General features: G+C 47.3%; 1 protein-coding gene and 1 pseudogene across 9 annotated transcripts in view; both read left to right on the top strand.

Annotated features, from left to right (window-relative positions):
• The window catches only part of Eva1c (eva-1 homolog C), a 115,865-nt gene that overhangs the window by 50,915 nt on the left and 47,729 nt on the right, over window positions 1-17,221 (top strand). For 7 of the 9 annotated variants that reach the window (XR_002818962.1, XM_023705592.1, XM_023705587.1 and 4 more), the window contains one exon: window positions 8,739-8,891. The exons of 1 other annotated variant lie outside the window; for it this stretch is intronic. Coding sequence is in view for 7 of the 8 variants with exons in the window: in XM_023705592.1 (XP_023561360.1) it covers window positions 8,739-8,891 (153 nt within the window). In the remaining variant the exon portion in view is untranslated. The remainder of the gene's footprint in view (window positions 1-8,738; window positions 8,892-17,221) is intronic. One more of the 9 variants, XM_023705585.1, reaches the window with a different exon arrangement.
• On the top strand, window positions 2,041-3,570 carry LOC105744096 (annotated as a pseudogene).

Below are 17,221 nucleotides of genomic sequence, written 5' to 3'. Positions count from 1 at the left end.
AGATGACAAGTTTGAATTCAACTTGGACAACTTAGCAAAACCCTGTCTCAAAAACTAAAACAGAACAAACAAACAAAAGGGCTATAGCTCAGTGGTAGGGTGGCCCAGTCATGAAAGCCAAAACCAAAACTAAAGAAGGCTTACAATATTCTCAACCTGGATGGGTTTATGAGGACGTAGTCCTGCTGCAAGTGGAGGAGCCTCTGGATATGTATTATTAAAGAGAATATGAGTGGTATGTACAGCCCTGTAAGTGGTAGAATCAGAAGGAGAATTTTGTTGCTGTTGTCGTCTGTGTCGTGACGTGATTCTGTCTTTCCAGGATCCTGTTGCTCTCCCTGTCTGCTGCCACAGGGGTTTGGTGACCCAGCTCTGGAAAGCTGCCCATACATCTACTCCGAGACCAAATGAGCACTCTAAATCCAGTTCCATGACAAGTTCTAGTCTTCTAAGGAGAGTAGCAATTATGCTAGCAGTCCCATTGTCTTTTAGAGCCCAGAAATGTCACTCTTAGGTGCCAGTGAATTAGCACAATCCCAGGGAGCCAGGTGATTCAACATCACACAACAGGGACTCCAAGGACAACCTGACGCTCAGGGGCTGCCCCCACTCAGAAGATGGTGGGCCTGTAATCTGGGCATAAATTCCCCCAGGGCCTTATCTGTGGGTGTTGGGTTATACTGGGTGGGTTTTGCTGGCATTGAGGCTACTTTCGCTGAATGGGCTTTAATAAATCAAACTAAGTACATTTCTTCATGTACTGAAAAAGAAAATACTCTTGTAATTAAAAAAAATCTGAGTTAAGAAAAAAAGAAAAACAAACCCTAATCTCATCAAAAAGTTTCCAGCTTGCTGAGCTAAGGCTTGGATTTCCCCCCATCTTCTCCTACCCTTCTACTGGATCAACTGTCGCTGGCCAGGAGGGGTCTTTAGCTCCGCTGTGTGTCTTCTGCACCCTCCTGTTTGCAGCAAATGCCAGAGATTACCCTGGGCGTTTAAAGCTGGGCAAGATGGTGGTATTGGTGAGATTTAGCATCTGCTCATTCAGGGAGCAGAAAACTCCTGCCATTGTGGAGGGTCCGGCCCACCCTGACCACTAACCCAGTCAGATTCAGTGCTTTCAGCAAAAGAAAATAAAACTTTTCTTTGGCTCCAAGTTACGCTAAGGTTCCAGTGAGCAGGCAGAGCACCTGCTAAGCATTTTCTCACCCACTTGATGAACTTCCCTCTTCATGGTGGGTCTCCTGTGTGTTAAATGACAAGAACAGTGGGGATTTTGTGACCATCCGTAGCCTGATTTCTGTCCCCAGTCCTTACCCCCAGAGGAATGTTCCAGGACCCCCACGGGATGCCTGAACTCTGTACACCATGATTTTTCTATACCTGCATACCTATGATAAAGTTTACTTTACAAATTAGGCATCACAAGAGTTTAGCAAAAGTGGGTAATTAGCAGATTGCAGCAGCTTGGGTTTGAACTCCAGGCATGCTGTGCGGGTCTTGCCCCCGGGGCGCACTGAGACGACTGGGCAAGGTGACGCACACCTGTAATCCCTGCGCTTGGGGGGCTGAAAACAGGAGGATCACTACAGGTCCAATCCACGCAGTGAGACCCTGTAGATCCTGTACTAAATAAAAAAGGGGGGGCAATTAAATAAAATAAGTACAACAACACATTGCCATGAAATGGCCAGCATCAACACTCTAAAGCTCTGGGACCATTTTTAAGAAAAATAAGGGCAATCTGGAGACAAACAATACAATACTGTGGTGATCAATCTGATAACTAAGACAGCCCCTAAATGACTGATGGCAGGGAACCTATGTACTACAGATATACTGGAACAGGGGACAATTCATGACCGGGGTGGGACAGAGCCAGACAGCAAAAGTTTCAGCATGCTACTCGTCAGAATGCACAGTGTAAAGCTTATGAATTGTTTACTTCTAGAATTTTCCATTTAAAATTTTGGGCTTTGCATGCAGCACGGGTCCCTGGGTGTGGGGCCGGGCCAGGGCTGGGCCCTAGAGGGTGGTGGCATGAAGGGAAGCTGGAGCCTGGTCAAGTGGCACAGCTGGTCCTCCAAACATAATAGCTGGGAGCTGGAGGAGAGCATTCTGGACCCGAGGCTGCTCCTGGCCTTCCAGCAGAAGGAACATGACAATGAGGTGTGGAACCGGAAGAGAGGCAAGAGACCCAGGGGCAGGCCAAGGAAGCACAAGGTGATGTCATCCTACAACCGGCGTTCCAAGCTCAAGGAATCCGATGCCCCCTCCAAATCCAAATCCAGCAGTTCCTCCTCTTCCTCTATATCCTCCTCCTCCTCCTCAGATGAAGAGGATGACAGTGACTTAGAAGCCAAGAGGGACCCCGGAGGCCGAGAGACCCACCCAGTGCCTCAGAAGAAAGCCCAGATCCTGGTGGCCAAGCCCGAGCTTCAGGATCCCATCCAGAAGAAGTGAGGACGCAAGCCCCTGCCGCCTGAGCAGAAGGCGGCCCGCAGACCTGTGAGCCTGGCCTAGGTGCTGAAGACTGCTCGCAAGGACCTGGGGGTCCCGGCCGGCAAGCTGCCCCCTCCACTCAGTGCCCCTGTGGCAGGCCTGGCAGCTCTGCAGCCAGTACTAAGGTGACCTGCAGTGGCCCCAGTGTCACGGCCACCCCAGAGAACCTGGCCAGCCTGATAAAAGGCATGGCAGGCAGCCCCAGCCATGGCGGCATCAGCTGGCAGAGCTCCATTGTGCACGACATGAACCCCATGAGTCAGGGCCAGGCCCAGGCCCAGGCCACCAGCAGACTGACGCTCAAGGCCCAGACCACTGGCAAGTGTGGCCTCGGGCTGTACCTGAAGGTGAGGACGCAGAAGGCGGAGCTGGGGATGAGCCTCCCAGGAAGCAAAGTCTCAAAGCCCCCTGGGAGCGGCAGAGCTGCTGAGCAGAAAGGGAGCGGTGCAGGGGGGGCTCCCCATGCCCACGGCAGTGGCAAGGTCCCTACTGGGAGCCCAGGCTCCCAGGCAGCGCCCACCCAAGAGCTGAGCCTGCAAGTCTTGGACTTACAGAGTGTCAACACCAGCATGCCCGGGGTGGGCCTGCTTGCCCACCATGCCCCGGCCACCAAGGCTGTCTCTGCTACCACCTGAACCACAGGGAAGGGGACTGGAAGTGGTTCTGCTGGGGCAGGCAGGGCCTGCGTGCCCATAGAGATGGGCAAAGGTGAGAAGCTGGTCTCCAGGGTGGTGGCTGTGTCCACCCCTTCTGGCAAGAGGGAGAACACCAAGGGCAGCACAGCCTCTGGTGGCAGGAGGGCCACACAGCTGCAGGAAAAGAGTATTAGGCAGCCACCCCCTCCAAGCTCAGGTGAGCAGAACAGCACTTCGGACTCAGACCCTGACTCATCTTCATTGCTAGGGGCTGGACAAAGTCTGCCATTTTCTGTCCAGACCAGCCAGGACTGAAAGCCCACTTGAAGCCTCATTGAGCATGTCTTTGTCACCAATGTCACAGCCAACCTCATCACAGTCACTGTGAGAGTCCCCATCTAGCGTGGGCTTCTTCAGCCTGAAATATTACTGAAACTTCTGTCACCATGGCCTGAGGCTCCCAGCCCCCCAGGTCTGCCTGCCTTCCTGTCTGGTTTTGCTCTGGTGGGTGACCCATAGCACCACCTTCTTGAGGGGCTGAGGATGAAGAGTGAGGTCTCCCTTGCAGGCAGGCTTGTCTTCGCTCCACCTTGTGCTGGGACTTGGTAATGCACTGTCTCCTTGCCTTGCTGGGGCCTGACTTCCCCACAGCCCTATCTCTCCAGGCCCCCACCTCAATCACATCTCAGGACCCCTGGGTGGCCCGTGCCTCAAGCCCCCAGCTCCGCCTGAGCCTGAGCCTCCGGCCTGGTGAGATCAGCGGCAGAGTCAGAGAGGCTTCTCATACAGCTGCTTCCCCCAGGGAGTGGGGAGAAAAAGCAGGGGAAACTCCAGGGTCCCCCTTTCCTGGCACCATTTGCTTTCTTTCTTTCTTTCTTTCTTTCTTTCTTTCTTTCTTTCTTTCTTTCTTTCTTTCTTTCAGAACTGGGAATTGAACTCAGGCCCTTGCACTTGCCAGGGAAGGGCTTATTCTACTGAGCCATCTCCCTGGGCCCCTGGCATCATTTTCTAGAAGGTGCAGTGAGGCAGGCAGGGGCCTCCTTCAGAGTGGTGCCTGGACCTTTGAGGGGGAGGTAGGGACCCTGGCACCTGGTGGGCCTTAACGTAAAAGGACAGATCCAGTGTGCAGGTCACTTCCTAGCTCTGGTTCAGAGTAACATCTCCAGTCTCCAGGTGCTTGCCTAAGAAAGTCTAACCCCTCTGGTGCACCTGAGGGGCTTCCAGGTTCAGGAGTAGAAGATTTAGGGTTCTGGCCACCTCCTTCCTGCCAACCTGCACTCCAGTGGGAGGTGACCCACGGCTCCCTGGAGTCATCCTCTTTCTGGGGCTGAAGCCCTATACTTGGGGTGGAAAGGCAGAATGTTGAGGTTGGGTATGAGATGGGCCTTGGCATGTGAGCCTCTCTTCATAAGCTCAAATTTATCTTCTGGCGACAAGGGACCAGCCTAGCTCTTGCGATGCCAAAGCTGCCCTCATGAGCCGCCAGAGAACCAGACTGCAGGCTTTTGCTTCAGGCCCGCAGTGACACCCCCGGTGAATAGACAGTTGCTGGGGGCTGCTTTCCTTGACAATCTCCCCCACCCCCACTTTTGGGGGTTCAGTTTCTGCTGACACCCAACTGAAAAATGTCTCTGTGTCCTTTGAGGTTCTGCAGCCAAGGACCAAGGTCTTTCAGCCTTGGCTTTGGGGCCCTCTTCACTCCCTTCCTGGGAAGTCACTCAAGATTCCAAGTAGGGTTTTTTTGTTGTTGTTGTTGTTTGTTTGTTTGTTTTTTGTTGTTGTTGTTGTTTTTAGTACCAGGAATCAGACTTATGACTTCATGCTTGCCAGGCAGGCTCTATGCTGCTGAGCTGAGCTCTATCCCTGGGCCACCAAGTCCTTTTTCAACCACCTTCTCCCTGTCCCATGCCAAGGTGACTGCATGTGTCCTAAGAGTTTGGGGCAGAGGTTATCAGGAGGTGACATCCTGTCCAGTCAATAAATGTGATACCAAAAAGAAGTGAGGGGATAAAGGGTCTCTGGATCTGCTTCCCTTGGTCACCCCACAGATGTGGGATACTTGTCTGGGTACCTTTTGGGCAGTTTCTGCCTTTTCTAAAATCAGCCCCATGAGGGGGTCTGGTTTCTGGGGACCTCCCAGACTGCAGGGCTCCCCTGTACCTCACCGTACAGGAAGAAAAGGTCTTTGGATAGCCAAATTGACCTCAACAGTGTGCTTGGACGACAGCCCATGTCCATGACTACCCTGAGGGGAGCCCAGACTCAGCCTCCAGGTCTGGGGCAATGTTGTCTGCAGCCAGAGGCTGGGGAAGGACAGTTCTGTGCTGCTCTCAGACCCCTCACCACCACCTTCCCTGAGTGGCCCACAGCTTCTTTCCCACCAGGCCCTGTGCAGCCTTAGAAGCTCTTTGTGGGGTTCCATGACCTGTTGAAGATGTTGGGTGCCTTGGCTGACCCCTTGTCCCCAGCTGCCAAGTCTGCACACCCCAATTTGGTGCCTTTCTACCAGCTGTTTCAGTCCCAAAGTTTGAACCCGTGAACACCTTGCTCCTAGCCCCTTTGCCTTCTTGCTGTGTTGTGTGCTTCTGGTGCTGGGACTTCAGCAGTTCATGCTGAGAATGTGTGTGCTGGTGCAGGAAGCTTGCAAAAGATGCTAAATTAACCATCTTATGTTTACCAATAAAGAAAAGTAGTCTTGTTTTAAATACATACATACATACATACATGCATACATAAAAATAAAATTTTGGACTGCGGTTGACTATGCAGATAGCTAAAACCACAGAAAGCAAGTGTGGCAAAGGGGGAGGACAGCATTCAGAACAGCGCTGGGCGTTAGCAGCACTAATGCTGCTGGCCAAGTTGAGAGCCTGAACTTTTCCTTCCTGTGGCCTGGGGATTGAAACCAGGAGTGCCGCTGAATTTTATCCCTAGCCCACATGAGAGGAATTTTCTAACATAGAAATCATAAAAGTTAACATTATGTGATTGGCTCCTTCAAGCAATCACTAAAAGGCAACATGCAAAGGATATGAAAAAGTAGCTTACTGAAGGGCTTTTGAATATTAAATTTATCAACTCAGCTAAAGCTCTTAGAATAGCTTGGAGGGGAGAACCTGTTCAATAAATATTAGTTATTATTCATTTTGTAAAGGAGAAGGATAATGGTATAAAAAATAATCAAGACATGTTATATGCATATGCCAATTTCTTCAAGTAAACATGGCTATTGTATATTGCAAACACACTGAAAAAAATATCTTAATTGATTTATAATTTATATAACATATAAATTCTCCCATTTTGAGCATAAAATTTGATGACCTTTGGTAAGTTTCCTGAGTTGTATGCCTACAACTACAGTCCAGCTCTAGAACATTCCCATCACCTCAAAAAGTTTGTTTCCATTTCCTGTCCCTTCTTGATGACACTGTCACTTTTTTTTTTTTTTTTGTGGAACCAGGGATTGAGCTCAGGCCCTTGCACTTGCCAGGGAAGTGCTTATTCTACTGAGCCATCTCCCCAGCCCTTCAGTCTTAGGAAACCACTGATCCTAATTCTGCCCCCTAAAGACTTACCCTTTCCGGATATTTTGTAGATGGTCACATGTGTCATAAGGACCTTGCACTCGGTATCAGGCCGCATATATGATAGTGGTCCCATAAAATTACAATAGAGCTGTAAGTTTCCCATCACCTAGTATTTTTACTGTATCTTTTCTGTTTATATGTATTTAGGTACACAGATACCCTCCATTGTGCTACAGTTCCCTGTGGCATTCAGTAGTACAGAGACGTGCTGAGCAGATTTGTTGCCTAGGGGCAATGGGCTATACCCTGTGACCCAGGTGTAGCAGGTCATGGTAGCAGGCTCTACCATCTTGATTGTGTAAGTGCATACCCTATGGCCACACAATGATGAAATTCCCCAATGAAACGTTTCTCAGGACTATCCCTGTTATCAAGTGATAGAGCACAGTACAGTAGCTTCCCTTCCTGTGTAGGAGTGTGTTCCAAGACCTCTCTGGGATTCCTGAAGCATATGCATACCCATGCTAGGGTTTTGTTTATAAATTAGGCACAGTGAAAGATAAACATAATAATAAAATAGAGCAATTATAACAACTGTAATAAATGTTTTGTGGGTGTAGTTCACCTCTCTAGAACTTCCTATTAAATATTTTTAGTCTGCGGTTGACCAGGAGTAATTGAAACCTTGGAAAGCTAAGCCTTGGATTTGGGGAGGTGACCTACTGTACCTGGAATTATGTTATGTGGAGCCCTTTGTGTCTGGAATGTTAGCAATTACTATTTTAAAAATGAAATCTTCATTAAAATGTGTATTCATTGAGTGGTTTGGGAGTATACCCTAAAAAAATCAATAGTCTGTTTTCTCTTCAGTGCATTTATGATTTCACTGCATGACACTGCAAAAAAAAAGATTTTATTCCAGTAAACAGATTAACAGAGAAGCTTTTCCCTATGTTTTTTGTGAACAAAGCACACTTGATTCCAATGATCCCAGCCTAGAATGCCCCTAGGGACAGTTGATCCTGGGTTACTAGTTTAGGGCCCACTTCACAGACATAGTGTAACAGAAAATGCTGCCCCCCAGCCAGCATACTTCAGTTTCTTAGTTCCCTGGGTAATAGTTCCTGTTCCAGTTGCAGTTGCTTCTGTCTCTTAGAAATGGCTGGTCGCTGTGATGCATAGCTGGTCAATATGATCATGTCGTAAGAACCAATCCCCAGTTGACAAGCCATTCTGCCTCTGTACTTCCTGCTTGCTTATCCCACATAAGCCTTAGACCAGAGATCAGAACCTGATATTCTGGGAATGAGGAATCTGACCAGTGCCTGTCAATGTAAATAAGTCTGCTTCCAAATCCTGGCTGCTGTTTCAGTGTTTCTGCTCACCATTGCCATAGCACCATGTTTGTGTCCATTTCCTTACCTTCCCATCATTTGCTTTTTTTTTTTTTTTTTTTTTTTTTTTTTTTTGGCCAGCTCAGCCCACCCTGGGGGTAGGACTGGAGTGGCATGTTGTGCCTGGGAGGGGTCCTGTGCTTTGCCTAAGCTTGCCTAAGCAGGCTCTTTAGAAAGCTGAGCTATCTTGCCAGCCCCCATCATTTGCTTTTGTATTATCTCTCCTTTTGTTTTTTATTTTGTTTTGTTTTTCAGTGCTGGGAATGGAATCCAGGATCTTATGTGTGCTACCCAAGAGCTCTACCACTGAGCTATATGTCCCCTTTAAAATTTCTTTTATTTTGATTCAGAGGCTCATTTAGTTGCCCAGAGTAGACTCTTTTCTCTCTTTTTAGCTACACGCACACTTAAAGTACTCATATCCACACCAAAGCTGGTTGTGGAATCTGTGCTGAGGTTTACCTAGATGCTTCTCTTGAGTTTTTGCCTGTGTGTTTCCAGGGTTGGTCGTGGTGTATACAGGTTGTTCCTCCCCCAGGGCTTTGTTTATAGGGCTTTGTCATGACTGTGGCCTTCTCTGAGTGAAGCAGCTTGAATTAGTGGCCAGGATTGAGCAGTCCCCACTGACTCCTTCCCAAGGAAGCTGATGGTGCCGCTGATTTTTATTTCTGCTTCAGATGAATTAAAAAACAAAACTGTGTGCGAGGACCATGAGCTGAAGCTGCACTGCCATGAGTCCAAGTTGCTCAACATCTACTCTGCGACCTACGGCAGGAAGACGCGGGAGAGGGATGTGTGCTCCTCGGAAGCAGAGCGGCTGCCCCCCTTTGGTATGTGTGCTGTGGGCATGATCAGGGGCTGATTGAGTAGATCTTGGAACCGGATCCCCATGGAAGGCAGTTGCTCTAGGGCCAGTACCCAGATTGGAGGGCAAGTCAAGGGCAGAGAGCTGCTGACCCGCCACGAGCAGGCCTCTTTCTGCTGCATGTTCCTGAATCTGTCAACTGTTCAGTCATTCCACATCAAGCAGTTACTGAGCTCCTGCTGTATACACAGCCTACTTAAGGCAGTCGGGAGCCCTCAGGGACCAACACCGTTGGCAGAGTCATGGGTCTGATCTTCCAGCAACTGAGGAAGAGGCCATGAAAATCAGATAAGAAAGGAACTAACACATTTGGTACTCCATACCTCTGGGTTCCACTTCTGTGGATTCAATGAATCCCAGATTAGAAATATTTGGAAAACAATTTGCATGTATTGAATATCTACATTTTTCCTCATCAGTATTTTGTAAATACAGTATAATAAGTACTTACATAGTTTTTATATTGTATTAGGAATGATAAAGAGCTAAACAGAATATAGGAGAGGATGTATATAGGTTATATGCAAATATGACACCATTTTATACAATTGACTCAAGCGTCTATGCCTTTTGGTACCTGTAGGGGGTCCTGGAACTCGTCCTCTGCTGAGAGATGACTGTATGTCATGTATCGAGTACAGATACATCTATGGAGAAAAACTCACCAGGGAAGGGAAGTGGAGAAGGCCAGAGGGGCGCTTTGCATAGAGCCCCAGTTTTGTAGAGTGAGAGGCAATGCTGAGCATCCTTGGATGAGGGAGGTGAGAGCCAGCGGGAACCTGGGAATCAGTGTCCCAGCAGAGTGAAAGGCCAGTTCAAGGTCTTGAGGCCAGACTGGGTAGTATCAAGAAGAGCTCAGAGAATAAGTCTTAGATAGCTGCAGCTTGAAGCTAAAGGATGATGCTATAATATGGGTCTGATAGCTCCACCCATCAAAGGCATCCTGTGTTGTTGGCCGGAAACAGAACCAATAGTATATGCATATGTGTGTGGAGAGGTCACAAGGACGGTGTTCTCAAGACCATAAGACTGGCAAGTCTTAAATTTTCATGGCAGCTTAGAAGATTGGAAATCCCAGGGAGGGTTGACGTTGCAGTTTTTGGTCAAAATTCTACAGAACAGCAGGCTGCAAACACAGGCAGAATTTCTGTGTTGCAAGCTTGAGGAGAATTCTCTTTTAGGGAAATCTCAGTCTTTGTTCCTAGGGCTTCAACTGATTGCACAAGGCCCACCCACATCATGGTGGGCAATCTGCTTCACTGCAAATCTGATTTAAATGTCAGTCATGTCTTTAAAAATACTGCATAGCCATGTCTGCCCTGGTGCTTGACCACAGCTGAGCACTGTAGCCCACTAATGTGTGAAGTTAGCCATTGCACTGCAGCTGGCAATGCAGTAAAAGTGTATATCTTTCTGCTGTGTTATGAGAGAGAATAGACCAGGGTGTGAAACAGCCTCAGGAGTTGTATTTATCAATCCACTTCTAAAATTAGCTCCTTGATGAATTAACTAATTACAAATTATTCATGGGTTGCATTTGCAATTAAACATTAATTTAAAAAAAGAAGTCCATGCCTAAGTAGTATTTTAAACTAAAAATAGTATCAGTGGCCTAAACTGCACTTATGTAAGACCAAGCAAGGGCCAGGATAGGATGCTGGATATGTCTCCAAAGGCCTTGTGGTGGTTTGCATATGATTTCATTGTGCCCCCCAAGGGTTCATGTGATGACATTTAATTTCACTTGTGAGAGTTTAGGAAGGTAGGGGGCTTCCCACCTTCAGAGAAGGGAATTAGATAAGGTCATCAGGGTAGAGGCCCTGTGATTGAATCCATGTGGCTTTACAAGAAGAGAGAGATCAGAAAAGACACACACGTGTGTTCCCTGTCTCTCGTTATGTGATGTCCTGCACTCTCCTGGGAGTCCGCCAGCAAGAAAGCTACAACCACATGTAGGTCCTTAACACTGAATAAGAACCCAGGTCAAAATAAAACTTTTTCTTCATGTCACCCAGCTCAAGTCTGGCAAACAAACTAGTAGGGAGAACAGGTACTGGGAGTGTGGGGCTATTACCTGAAACTGTGGAAGTGGCTTTGGAATTGGGTAATGGGGAGAGATTGGAAGAATGTGGAGGATCAGGCTGGAAAAAGCTCGTGTTGCTATGGAGAGAGCATTATTGGCTTTTTTTGGTGCTGTTCAGAAGAAACTAGGGAATTAGTCTCCGCTGGAAATGAAAAGCCTACTGGGACCTGGAGGAGTGCTCAGTCATCCTTGTCATGAAGTAGCGAAGTGCCTGCTGTAGCATTTCTGTGCAAGTCTGATGCCTAAGACTTTGGGGAAGACTAAACATAAAGGTGGTGGATTGATTAGTTTGTTTTTCAAGGGCTATTTCAAAAAAAAGAACAAAATGTTCGGTTTGCAACATGGGTATTATTGGCTTTTAGCCAGATCTACAGTGAGATTTAGGAGCTAAAGAGCAAAGCAGAAAAACCTGGAAAATTTACAGCCTGGCCAAGGAAAGAGCTAAGAAAAGGCATGTAAGGGTGTGGCTGAGAAACCACTGCTAAGGTGATTAGTGAATTAAAAAGAGGCACTTACTTTGCATTGGGACCATTGGAAAAAGGCCTGGAGTTAAGCAGACCTGGTTGCAGCTTGTGCCGGTGCTACACTGGGGGTTCTATGTTGTGATACTTTGCAGGTATGCAGAATGCCTGCAAGAGCTTCTGCAGTATTATGGTGGCTTCAAAAGAAAGCTTGGGAAATCAGGCAGAAGTTAGTCATGATGTCAGAACTCTTACAAAGAGTCCTTGGTGGGGCAATACCTAGTAGACCATAGGAGTAGACACTTGCCCGGGATCCCAGAAAGCGTAAACTGAGTCATATGCAACTCCCACTGAGGAGGGCTGCATGAGAGACTAACCAAGGCCTGTGGCCAGAAAACCATACTAAGGCCCTAGGAGCCTACCCCTCACTGCGGTGTGCAAAGACGCCAGACTTGCAATATCTGCCCTCCTGAGTCTTGGCCTTGCTCTGGGGTAATGGCTTTCAGTTTCCCTGTTCCTTCTGTTTGGAATAGGCATGTTTACCCTGCTATTGCATCCTAGAAATAGATAATATGTCTTGATTTTATACGCTCACAAGTGCAAGGAGTTTGCCTTGTGTCTCACGTGACACTTCAGACTTTTGAAATAATGCTGGAAAAAGTTAAGATTCTCAGACTGTTGGGGATGAGATTGCATTCAGAGAGGGACTAATCTTATGGGGCAGGGGCAGAATGGTTTGCATAGTGATTTGATTGTTTTCCCCAACGGTTCATATGCTGAAATTTAATCACCACTGGGAGGTAGTAAGAGAGTAGAACCTAATCTAACTATAGAGTTTAGAGGCAAGGCCTTTAGGGAGTGATTAGAATTGGATAAGTTCATCTCAGTGGAGTTCCCATGATTGAATACTGGTGGCATTAAGAGAAAAAAGACAAGCACAGACAAAACATATTACTTGTCTCTTGCCATGTGATGTCCTGTGCTACCCATGGACACTGCAAAGAAGGCCATCATGCAGCCCCTTGACCATGGGGCAGAACAGTGAGCCATCATAAATCTCTTTTCTTTGTGAAGATCCCAGCCTCAGGCATTTCATTACAGTAACTAAAAATTGACCAGTACTGGCCTAGTCAGTGTTCCAGGAGGGCTTCTCTGTCAACACCGAGGGAGGTCTGTTAGGGTGCAGCACTGGCAGACCATAAAGGAAGGCTGGCATGGGCATCCAATTGCCCCTTAGATCTGAGGGATAGGGCTCCCAGCATCACAGACTTGGCTGCTAAGTGGGCAGAGAGACACTTGTGAGGGTGGGTCTCCACTGTCTATTAGTGGCATTACCCTTTGCTCCATTCCCCCAAAGTGACCTGTGACTCCCTAAAGCTCTGTGCTCCCTCTCAGATAGCACCTAGGCATGTTCAGATAGCAGCATGGGTTTCTCTCTTCATTATCTCCAGCCCCTCCCACCCACTCCCTGCTGCTGCCTTAGGTGAAGGGACCATAGCCCGGGCCATTGGCCAATGCTCCCTACTCTCAGGCTTGCCCTTCTCGCCACGGTGGCCAGAAGCATCCTTCTTGAAATGAGATCTGCCACTGCCCTTGTCAGCTTCCTGCAGCTACTCTGTGCGATCTGCTGATCTGGGAACCCTTGCTAGACTAGACTGTCCCTTTCTGCAGAGAAAGGACTCTATTTTTTAAAAATTCTTAAATTTCTTATCACTCGAGAGACTTTTCCAGAAGGGACTCACGGAGGTAAGGCAGAGCATGGTGAGCTGCTGTCTCTTCATGCGTTCTGCCACACTCCCTACTGGTCTTCACATAGAGGAAAGATACCCACTTCTCAGGCTGCTGGTGCTAAGCTGGCATCATGCTCCTTGGGGGACAGCAGGAAGCAACCATGTCAGCTGCTCCTCTAAGCAAACTTCTTTTGACCTGGCTCTTAGACCTGTTGGCCCATGACTTGCACCCAGTAGTTGCTGCCTTATACTTTCCCAGTAAGTTGAATGGGAATCGAGTTTAAAAAGGAAAAATAATCAGGCAAATAAAATGTGAGCAGACAGCATGGCTAAAAGATAGGTTTCCATGGGGACTTGGTTCACAGGTTGGTTTGTATAACATCACTGATGTGGGACGGCTGGTGAATAAGGACTGCGCCTCTTGCTTAGCCATCCAGGCTCAACAGCGTGAGCACTGGCACTAATGACCTGCCAACTCGCTCTGTCCCCTCCTGCCCTGTACCCTCCAGCGCCTCAGTTCCTTTGTCCCTTCATTCCAGGAGCATTGTCCCTGACACCAGGCCCTTCCCTGCGTTTCTGAGCCACAGCCAGAGTGCCAGGACCCTCTCATCCTGTCCTTTGCAGGGTGGAGGAACCAAAAAGGAGTCACAGGTGGCCCTGGAGGGAGCCCAGCTCATCCCAGCCCTCAGCCTTACATGGAAACTCGCCTGTCCATGTAGATATAAACCTTTGCCTGCTGGTACACATTCTTTATCTAACTGAATGCTAAGAAGTCATTTGCTCCCTGGCCCCGGTACACTGCGCATCACAGTGTTAAACTATGCTTGGCATGTACTCTTCATACAGCTAGAAGTTTAGTCCTCTGGTTTAAATGTGTTTTAATGTTACCCTCTAGAAAATACATATTCTAAAAAAAAAAAAAAAGAAAATACATATTCTTTTGACTCCATCTCTTACCAGCTGCCTCTCTACTCTTCCCACAAATTCTTTAGGCTCTGGCAGCATAGCTCTAACCTGGCCCCTTTGGTCCCAACCCATTGGGTATCTGGACTGTTAAGGCTGCCTCCTCTCCTCGCTCAGCAGCAAAGGGATATTATGTAAATCAAATAGATCACATGTCTCCCTAGGTAAAGCCCTACACTCTGCTTATTGTAATGAGAACAAATGAGTCTCCAGCTGTGTTTCTACAGAACTGTCCTCTTCCTTCCCTACCTCTGGAGCATCCCACCCTCATTCATAGCCCTGGGCCTTGGCACAAGCTATTCCCTTCGTTTGGATTGTTCTCACATCATTCCTTTGTGTAGCTGACTTGTGTCCTGATTCAAGAATCAACTCTTAGGCCATCACAAAGCATTTCCCCAGCACCCACCAGCTCAGTGCCTTGTGGCCGCTGTCCTTCTGATTGGCCTTCTAGCATGAGAATAGTCCACGTGATGTATGTGTGGTCCAGCTCTGCAGAAGCTGAGCAGTCCAGGGACTGTGTGGAATGCAGCACCTGGCGCAGAGTGGGTGCCCACGTGAACCCTGAGCTGTGCAGATGACTCAGAGCATTTCCTAAGCACCGTCAGACACCCACACCCAGGTCCTGTGGAGCAATGGTTGTCTGGTTGCAGGCTGAGAATGTAGGCCTGGTGCTGTCATAGCTTCTAACTGGTCATGAGATGCAGGAAATCTGTGTTTAAAACAAATGTGAAATGTTCCAACTTTTAAAACACTCCACGAGCCAAACAAAACATGCCTACAGGCCACATCTGGGCCACAGGCTGCCAGTTTGTGTGTGTGAGATCGCTGCTCTGTGTTCCCAGATAGAACTGCAGTTCAGGCGAATGGCTTTGAAGGAGGGGAAGGGGCTATTTATCCTTAGCCTGAAACCCTGGCATGAATTTGAGTGGATGAGAGTATGAGCCAAGGACTGGTTCTCATTGCAAGCTCTGCAATTTGTGTCCTTGAGCACCTGGTTTGAAGGGGTGAGCTGTGTGCTTCTCTTCGTGCACATAAATTAGAGTTGGGCAAACTCATGTGCTTTAGACACAGCGCACACCAGAGGAGCATGCAGTGGAGACCACCAGGCTTCCAGAGCATGCTCAGGGGTGGGCCCCACTCCAGGTCCCACAGCAGCAGAGTGTGCCTTAGTGCCCACACGCTAGGGAGAGAGCATTTTCTGAGCTTTCTAAAGCATTATTCTTATTATCACCATCATCATAATTCTTCTGCACAAACACCATAATAATACTTAACAGAAATAAGAGAAAGATTGAATTACAAATTTTGCCCATCAAAGAACAAGATATTTTTTTAAATTTCTTCTAAATTCTGGTGTCTGAGCATAAATTTTACAAAGTGACAATTTACACTCTGCTTTTCTTTCATCGAATTTTATATCATGAGTGCTTTTCCATGTGGCCCAAAAAGATCTTAACAATGTTGATCATGTCTTTTATCTTGTGACAGGGATGTATTTTGCAACTTAATTATTCCCTAGTGGCTGAATATTCTTTATTGTTTCTAACTTTCCAAAAATTATAAATAATATATAATGAATTTGTGTTTATAGCTTTTCCTTTCTTCTAGATTATTTCTTTAAGATAAATTCTCATATATTTTCTATGAAAGAAGACATGGGCTGTTTATACATTCATCATGTGTATCCTCAGAGTTCTTCCCAAAAACCTTTTGTGCCAATTTATACATGTAAACAGTGCGGTGCAATGGTGGGCTTCCCTGTGCCTTGGCAGCCTCCTGTATGACTTTCCTGAATGTTTCCAATTTAAGAGGTATAAAATGGCCCTACAATGTTGTTTTAATTTGCCTTTCTTGAATTATGAATGACTCGAAGAGTTCCCTCATGTTTTTGTGGTTATTGTGTTTGTTCTTGCACACATTTGTTCTCTGGCCTTTTTCTTTTTCTTTCCTGTTGGAGTCTTTATTTATTAAAGGATGAGTCTTGGCAGAGTAAAGGGAGTAAACTTCTATGTGCTTTTCCTGCAGTACATATCCCACCTTCGTGGCCTGTTATTTCTGAATTTGTAGTTCAGATTATTGTTTTATTTATTTATTTTTAAATTGTGTCGGTCACACATAGGGTATGTTTGACAGGAGGAGGCAGAGTGGTTTGGAGAAGGTGCCTCTTAAAAGAACATGTGTGTACAAGCCCCACTTACAGGTGTGATGCCCCCACGATCCTGTGAGCCTCTCCAGGGACCCCCAACTCTTGTCAGTTAGACACGTGCTTGTACCAAGAATTTCCAAGAACCTCTCCCAGAAAAGCTCAGAGAGAGGAGAGTAGTGCCCCTGTATTCTCTGTCATGCCCTAAGTGGGTTCTATCTGAAATACACCTAGGCCAGCCTGGCCCAGGGAGGGGGGTGCTGAAGTGGCCAGTGGCAGTGGCCCTGGCTTGAGCATTGCTTCTCAGTCTATGCATGTCCTCCTGCACATGGACAGTTCTGCTTATGTGGCACATGGGCTGAAGGGTGAAGAGTGAAGAGACGGCTGCTCAAGGCCAAATCAATGGCTGAGGCAGCCGAGGCACCTGAAGGGATATCTCAGCCTATCTGCACCCATTCTCTGTTAAGACAATAAGCTGTACCCTGAAGCTGCATGTAGCCTTGGAGTACACAGACTGTAGATGTTGGGCTTTTCTTCAAGATCTGTGAACTTTCCTTAAAACCCCCTTCAAGGTCCCTCCAGGTCATGCCCACTGTCCATCTCACGGTTTAAGATTTTCTTACTCTACCAATCTACTTCTAAGTATCAAAATGTGTATTTGTTTTCTATGGCTTTGTAACAAAAGTACTACAACATGCAATGGATGGCTTAAAAAGAAGCATGTCTTGCCAGGGATATATCTCAGCATCCTGGCAAGCAGAAGGTCTTGAGTTTGATTCCTGTGAAAGAGCAAGAGGAAGAAGAGGAGGAAGAGGAGGAAGAAGAAGAAGAGGAAGAAGAAGAAGAAGAAGAAGAAGAAGAAGAAGAAGAAGAAGAAGAAGAAGAAGAAGAAGAAGAAGAAGAAGAAGAGGAGGA

Source organism: Octodon degus, unplaced genomic scaffold (genome assembly GCF_000260255.1).
Source record: "Octodon degus isolate 3935 unplaced genomic scaffold, OctDeg1.0 scaffold00225, whole genome shotgun sequence".
Taxonomy (NCBI): Eukaryota; Metazoa; Chordata; class Mammalia; order Rodentia; family Octodontidae; genus Octodon; species Octodon degus.
The sequence above is the reverse complement of the archived record's forward strand: the minus strand, read 5'-3'. Positions and strand labels throughout refer to the sequence as shown.